We start from the raw sequence: 8513 nt of genomic DNA, 5'->3' as shown, positions 1-8513 counted from the left end.
CTCAGATCTGAAGCTACACAGGAATCTGCTGTCAAAGTGCAATAAAAAAGACAAAATTAATAGAATCAAACCCTTTTTTTGTTGCATTTTATTAGAGTATACAAATAAATGCCTCTTTTAAAATAGGATGCAAGCAACACTAGTTTCTTAACCTGAATTGATAATAGACTATAATCAATTTAAGTTTGCATTCTTATACCATTTTGTTCAATAATTATAATTAATAAGTTCAACAAACAAAAACTTACAGCTGATTATAACGGTATCTAACTTGAGTTTTTATTATATCAAAAGCCTGTTGAAATGCTACTGTTATTTTTACTGTCCCCCAAAAGCGCGTCGGCAGCCTCCAGGAAAGCTTCTTTCACAACTTCGCCGTCTTTGAAAGACTTCATGTGTTTCTCAAGAACGTGACTGACACGATAAGATGCTATGGTAGCAGCCTTGCTCTTGTTGTTGGGCCTGTTGAAAATGGACTGCTGTGCATTTAGCTGTGCTCTCAGGCCCCTCCCCTTTTGGGAGCGTAGGGCAGAATTAGAAGGGAATTCTGTCTCGTAGCGTTTGTGCACTGTTTTGAAATGCCGCTCCTAAATGACCCTTCTTCGATAAAGCCACGCTCGCATTGCAGATGAGACAGATGGACTTTGAATTGGCATAGATACAAAAAAATCATCCTCCCACTCGGAGTGAAAATTATATATATGTTTTGCTTCTGCCATAATTGCGGTCTGTTTGTGTGCAGACTGTCACTCCTGTTGACACGGACAACGTTAGCGAATAAGTGCACTGCCCACTAGCCACGTCCCGACACATGGGGTCACGCCGGCCAATCACAAAGCTTTGATGCGTTCAAGTGCATTATTCTGGCACAGGAAGATTATGTTACAGGACATTAACGATAAAACAGAATATTGTTGTTCTATTTTTAGACACATCTCGCGATCGACTGGGAATCTCCCCGCGATCGACCGGTCGATCGCGATCGACTGGTTGGGCACCCCTGATCTAGACCATGAAAGTTAAGCCACAGAGACCCAAGCGTGGTCTCCTACAGCATAAATAAACAATCTGGAATAACACATGATAAATATATAATATTTTATTAATTACCTTGAGAGAGGACCCACTGATTGAGTTTGACGTGGTACAGCACAGAGCGAAGACTCCAGTGCTGAACCAGGGGGTAGCCAGACACCTCGCTGAAGTTCACCATACCTGCAACAACACACACAAAACACATGTTTTAATATGGATGCAGTCCCAGGGTATATGCAGGAATCCTGAAGTCAAATGTAAGACCTTTTAAGACCTTTTTTAAGACACTTTCCATACATTTTAAGACCTCATCGCCACTTTGAGTTTTAACCGGTTACATTGGCAACACACTTTACCTCACATTGACTATATACAGTACAGTGTTGATTGTCCTTCCTCCTTATCTTCCAACCATTTGGACGCAAACTTGCATTTCCCCATAACGATGTTGTTTAACAACCGGCGTAAACGGACCTTCGCGGGGTATCAAGCAGTGAGCGTGCGATGTCCTGTTCAGATGACGTCAAATCCAACGGGATGCCATAAATAAGCTACACAGAATCACACTACACACCTACGCAATGATTACATTCAGGCAAACTTTAGACTACAACCTCTTTGGACAATTGATGTACTTATTGAAAACAAGCTACAAAATGTAATACCTTGGAAAATGCCGTTTAATACTTTTTAATAGCCTTCATTTTCACTAAATTGATTTAGTCTTTTTAAGACCCCGCGGACACCCTGAGTCCTTGGTGCTTGATGGAAGCATATTAAAAATATACTATCAATGTGTTATTTACTCCTATAGCGGAGGAGATTGAAGATCAAAAGGCTGCCCTACATCTTATTCTTGTTTACTTTACCTGAAGATTTGTGAAGAATATTTGATCAATATGAAATATTATATTAGATGACAGGAGAAGCAAGCTAAGTCTCCGTGTTAGATCAAAGTGTTGCCTGATCTACAGAAAAAAGGCATCAAATAATACATACACTATATATATATATATATATATATATATATAGTATATACTATATATATATATATATATATAGTGGTATATTAAAAGGAAGGTATAATTCTTAAATGTTTGATGAAAGCCAACATCTCACTTTTATATCAGACATGCATATCACGAGCATACAGATACCTCATCCTTTTTAAGAAAGCATTGTCTGAATCTGGTGTTGACATCCATCACTGTTAATAAATAAAAACTATAAAATACAAATAAATGTATCTTTCATTCTTCTTCAACATTTCACAGAGATCATGAAGTGATCAGCAAAGGAAAACACTGTGAGACGGTAAACCGGCATAATAACTTCTTAATTAAGAAGCTACTACCTCTCACAAAAAGGGCAGTGTTTTGTAAGTATTCAATTGTAATCACATGTATAATGTGTCACTATGACAGTGAGAGAATTGTGATGAATTCATTATGAGTAGTAATTAACTTTTTGTCGCAGCTTAGAACAACAATTTATATTCAGAGAAAAACCGCCAACAAGGCACAATCAGCACTTTTGAAACAGGGTTGAAACAGAGGGGATTATGGGATGCTAAAATGGGTGATATGTTTGGTATTTAGAGGCAAACACTCCAGAGACATGTTTTGTATATATCTGAGACCTATAATATATTGGTGAAAAAGAGTATAATAGGAGACCTTTAAGATATTTCAGTATGGACCAGCAACGTGGTCAACCAGCAAACAGACAAACCATCTGAAAGACAGGCATTTCCATCCATTAGCAATAGCATGCTAGCCTTGACGGTGGCATACTAAATAAGGTGCGGAAAATAAACATCAAAAATGATGTGTCAGATACAAATTGATGCTGCTCACCTCATGTATCCTTGGGCTGTAAACAATAATCAGGCTGCCACTCAAGTACGTGTCCCTGCCTCCTCAACCACAAAATATGTGTTAAGTTGTATTTGTTTAAAACTACGGACCCAAATAAAAAAAAAAATAAATATTAGGACGTTTTCTGATTCGTCACTTGCTTCAGATTTGATAAATGCCATCAATCCCCCACGTTAGGCAAGGCACATTTGTCTTTATAAAACATGTCATGCAGTACACAAAGTTATGTATATAATTCAGTTGAGAAAAGACAATTATAGTGGTCTAACCTAGTGGAAATGAAAGCATGGATTACTTCTCTCAGTCCTGCCTAGACATTAATCATCCAATCCTTGCTATGTTTGGAAAAAGTGGTAGAATGCAGACCATGTAGGCCTAATTGATTTAACATGGCTGTTACAGTTTAAAACTGAGTCCAAGATTATACTAATATTCCTGATTTGTACTTTTTGTTTTTAACCCTCAGCCCTTCAATTTTGTCTGCATTTAGCTTCAAAACTTGTTGCAACTTACACATTATGCATCACTTGTATATGGACTCTTATGGCACTACTTATATTCTATTCTATTGTATTTACTTGCACTATTTGATCTGTTTTATTGTGTTGCACTGTTGGAGGAGCCTGTGACCTAAGATTTTCATCGACATAACTACACTGTAGCTATGTACGAATCACAATAAAAGTATTGAATCTTGTAAAAGATCTGGGCGGATGCAATTATCCATTCGTTCAAATCCCTTGCAAAGAGACTCTGTGGGACTGTGTAGTTGCTTGGTGACAGAAGGTAATTTGGCTGATTGAAAGTAATCATGTGAGGTCAACAAGTGACATAATTGCTGGTGGGCAACTTTTATAAATAATTGAACTTCCAAAGGGAAGGTTTGGCCTTGATCTGTGTTTGGGAATCACACATGTGTCCAGTCTACTCTTCTAGGATTGGTGAAAATTACCTGATGAAAGGGAGCTATTTGGCAGTTAATCTGTTGGCAAAAACGTTTTGCAAAGGAGTGTGTTGGTAAAGCATCAACACAGCAGATCTGCTGCTTAAGATTGATGAATAATGTCCTATGGAGTTCTGCCGTCAAAGGTATTACATTTTACTCAATGCCTTTAACGTAACAATGGATGGGAATTCATTTTTTCTACATGACATTGAACTATTAACGGCTGATTTAAAGGTAGGGTAGGTAAGAATGGAGAAACCAGCTCGAGTGCGCTATAATTTGAAAGTAAAGTTCCTTCAGACTTCCTTACAGAGCCCCTCCTCCAACACACACGGAGGCGCACATGACCAATGAGGGCACGAGATAAGTTTGTGCACGAGATGGAAGGCTGACAGGCAGGTAGGCCGTGCCGGCTTAGATGATTGGTCGTGCTTTTTTGCAATGGCTTCCACAGATGACATTTTTTTATGTATTTATTGTCAAAGCATTTAATATATTCATTGCTATCGGGATGTTAAGAGCATTCCATGGAATATAACAAAGTGTTTCTGAAGTGAATTACCTACCCCACCTTTAATATCATGAATTATGTAACTTAAGAAAGTTGACCTATCATGCAAAATGAATTTATTGATGTCTTTTATACATAAATATGTGTCCACGGTCTGTCGGGGAACTCACGCAGTGTCAGAAAATAAAACTCTCTCTCTTTTCCTCCGTACCCACATCTTTAAAAAACGGCCGGGTAGAATGAGCCGATACAGATTTGCTGCCAATATGACGTCAAATTGGCGGTGGACCAACGGAATGTTGCAATCAGAAACAATGCCTGATGTGTTTTGGACGTAATATCGTCTTTGTTTACATTAGCAAGCCTCGCTAACAATCAGAGCTAACCTGTACTGTGTAGAGCACATGTGATTAAAAAGCAGGAAATAAAAAAAGGAACTCACCTTGTGATAAACCTGCAAGAGAAAAAGCATTTGAGCTCCATACTGTTTCAGAAATAATCTTTGATGTGGTTTAGAACAGGATGGCGTTTTATCACAGCATCATTTATCTTTATCTCCGGTAGAATTCTGATCAGGCATTAGCTCCGCCTTCTCTCTTCTTTTTTTTCAAGCTAAGGACCCAAAATCCGCGTTTCTCTAACAGGTCTGCAAAAGAGGGGTATGAGGAGGGATGGCTAGAATGGGTGATCTGTTCGCTATTTTAAGCAAAACACTTCATAGACATGTTTTTATATATTTGTATATATCTGAGACCCATATGCCTAAAAATAGCATGATGTGTGCTTTAAGGGGAGAGGAGTTCAGAGGTTTTTGGTGTAGAGTGATTGATTTGGCTAGTATTGGCACTAAAATGACCATGTGCATTATTGGTATTGTTGCTAAAGATGTTAGAGAATAAATAATGATGTCTTCTTTTTTCTTAAGGTGAAATCTCTATATTTTTCAAGGTATTTGGAGTTGTGTTTTTCACCATTTGAGGTTCCTTTTCTGGTACCAGAGGAAGGATAAACACTAACAGGTGCAATGACGATGGTATAAAAGCAATAATTATTTCATGCTGCTACATATTGTTCCTTTAAAGCTCGGTAAATTGATTTAGCCCCATTACCAACCGCTGAAATCAATAACGCCCATCTCCTCCTCCTGGGGAAGTCCCCCATATATGAATGTTTTTCATTCAATGCACGCTCTAACCCAATGTTACACACACATCCTTCTCCAGCGACCATTGACCTGCCACGTGTGGCAGATAAACACACCATGTGGACATGTAAATGAACCTGCAATTGGACACATAAGGAAGAGGAAACATTCATCACACACTGAAGTGAGAGACCTAGCTGTTCAAAGACGGCATTGAAGGACCAATCCAACTTTAATTAAAGAAAAAGACATGCAGTGATAGAGCAATGATTGTCAATGAACATGAATTGGGGGAATAAATAATCCCTCACATTCTCCTTAGTGAGTCCTGCACACATATATTGATTTATGTATTACATTTATCTTCACTTGTTTCAATTAGTAGCAAGACCCCTTCATTTCTCCATCAGAATGCAGGATCAGGCCTTCAACATTAACATCAGTTATATTGGGCCGTTAGCAGAGTCGCAAAATATAAATCATCTCGTCTCCCATAGCAACTCACAGCCGTGTCATGCTGCAGCGTTGGGATTACAGCAATACATCAATGTGACTGCCCCCTCCCCACCCGGTTCACGAGCACGAGCATCCAGAAGGTATATGGGTAATGCTTGTGACTGAGACACGTTTTCACAAACCACGACACGGAAGAGGGAAACGAGAGGGAAAAAGTGTGTGTGTGTGATATTTTCTTCTGCTTGTATTAGAAGATATTGAGACATAAAAGTCAGGTAATAAAAAGGTGAATGCAGCTCTGTACACGTAGCTAAAACGTACCAAATGCATAACACTAAAGTTAAAACTCTGCTTATAGATATTATTTTATACTACTATTTTAACTTCCAGATGTCAATGAAATACACACAGAAAGGATTTTTAGATTTTCACCGTTTACTTATCATTCACTTAAGAGTGACATGAGTAGTTTTTTAAAACTTTTTTTCAGTATTGTAAGGGATACAGTCATTCGACAGGATGTGCCAATGTGTAACCAGGGTGTAATATAAATGTAATGTTGATGTCAAATATGTGTAATAACAGTGTACTTTGGATGTAATGAAGGTGTAACAACAGTGTAATATGGGTGTAATATTAATAATATAATGTATACACAATGTGCAATGTTCAAATAGATACATACAGTATATTCATTGGGAATGTAGTCTAAAATAGCAAGAAATGCATTTTCAAAATGATTAATATGTGGTTGCCCATCTAAGGGTTAAGACAAGATTTAGATGGAGTCGGTTGTGGATAACTCAAAAATAACATTAAAATAGATTGGTCAAATCAAACCTGAATGATCTATTTTAAGCAACTGTAACTTTCTACTTTCACAGTTAAAAGTTATAAACTAATTGTACTTCCATTTTATGTATATCAGTGTTTCTCAAACTTTTTCATACCAAGGACCACTTAACCAATAAAAAAACACTCGCGGACCACCTAACTCCACAAATATCCAAAAACACATAGTTTTTTACAAATCGCCTGAAACTTAAGCTCGCTCCATTGCGGAGATATTCCGGCGAGAGTGCGGAAAACTTTAATTAATTAATTAATTTCAAATGTGAAATGTTACCAATATACTCACGGACCACTAGGGGGCGCTCACGGACCAGCCACGGACCACCGTGGTCCGCGGACCACACTTTGAGAAGCACTGATACTGTATGTATGTTCTTGTACACATGCTTTGACTTAAGTAGTTATAACATTTCCGTATCAGCTTATTTGACATTTGAATGTATTCTTACTTCTTACACCGAAGCAAATGCCTACTTGGCAATACACCAAATGATGATCCTTATTCATATCATGAGGGCACAAATTGGATATGAAGTATGAGCACGAAAGAAAGGCCAGTAACAGTTCCCTTACAAGCATGCTGAGAAAAGGCCTGGCACCACCTCTGCTCTTGATGAATAAGCCTCTAAAATGTGATGTTCCTACATTGTCCTCACCTTCAGCTACATCCATTTATCCTCTCTTATGGGAAATGGCTCCCCGGAACGATAGATTTATTCCCCGGCGCAGAGAGAGCGAGAGCACAGCACTGCCTCTCTTAGTGAAAATGAATAACAAGCCCAAAACATATACAGTAGCGCAGCGTATTCTTCTTCTTGCTGAAAGGCCTTGTCTCCCTTTTAGCCCTGGGGTTCTCTGCTCTCATTGTCTGACAGAATGATTAATTTGACTGAACTTCACTTTGCAAACATCCCAAGTTCACATTCATTCTCTTTCTGTGCAGTCGGCGCCAGAGCCTTCAAGAGAAGCAGCCTGGTCAGGGATGCGCTATGTATTACAGCTGATTGCATTTAGGAAAAATACTGGGCATAAAAATCTCTTTCATACCAAAACATAATTTGCCTAAAAGCAGTTAATGGTGGAGCAAATAAGGCTGTCGTACAACGCTGCCATGACAATACATGTAATACATCATTTGATTACAAAGAGGAACTTTTTAGTATGTTTTACTTCTACTGCTACTCATGGCTACATCTCATCTCACACATGTAAAGTTGTATTACAACTCAATTTGGCAATGTTGTGATGCAAGTGAAAACAACATTGCCGTGTAGTTTGGAAACCATACATTTTACACAGTTGTCTAAAGGGCAGAATAACTGCTTTAGTTCTGCAAAAGAAAATACCCATGATAAATGAATAGTGTACTGGGGAGTAAAATATGGGTTTGGGGTTTGATGTGCTGATCCAAAGGAAAATAAATAAACATTATATATTATTACTACTTACTGAAAATGTGAATTTTGTGGTTAATATAAATAAAAAATGCCCAATAGGACCAGTAAACATGGTTACACCTATGATGCAATGTGATGCAATACAACAGCTAAATATGTTATTGTACTTGTGTGTGTGCTGGCATGTGGCATTTTATTGCATTATATTGAGCATTCCCTATTTCGTATATACAAACATATTGTCCAATTATGTAATGTATACAAAGGAGCTTCATTTTGAAAGTGGGATATTATA

General features: G+C 38.0%; 1 protein-coding gene across 1 annotated transcript in view; it reads right to left on the bottom strand.

The window, feature by feature from the left end:
* Positions 1-1110: 1110 nt before the first annotated feature.
* Positions 1111-8513, bottom strand: part of astn1 (astrotactin 1) — a gene marked incomplete at its 3' end in the record, with an annotated part of 248725 nt that continues 241322 nt past the window's right edge. The window contains 1 exon segment of the mRNA XM_034196281.1: positions 1111-1215. Coding sequence (XP_034052172.1) covers positions 1111-1215 — 105 coding nt within the window.

This window comes from Gymnodraco acuticeps, unplaced genomic scaffold (assembly GCF_902827175.1).
Source record: "Gymnodraco acuticeps unplaced genomic scaffold, fGymAcu1.1, whole genome shotgun sequence".
Lineage (NCBI taxonomy): Eukaryota > Metazoa > Chordata > Actinopteri > Perciformes > Bathydraconidae > Gymnodraco > Gymnodraco acuticeps.
The sequence above is the reverse complement of the archived record's forward strand: the minus strand, read 5'-3'. Positions and strand labels throughout refer to the sequence as shown.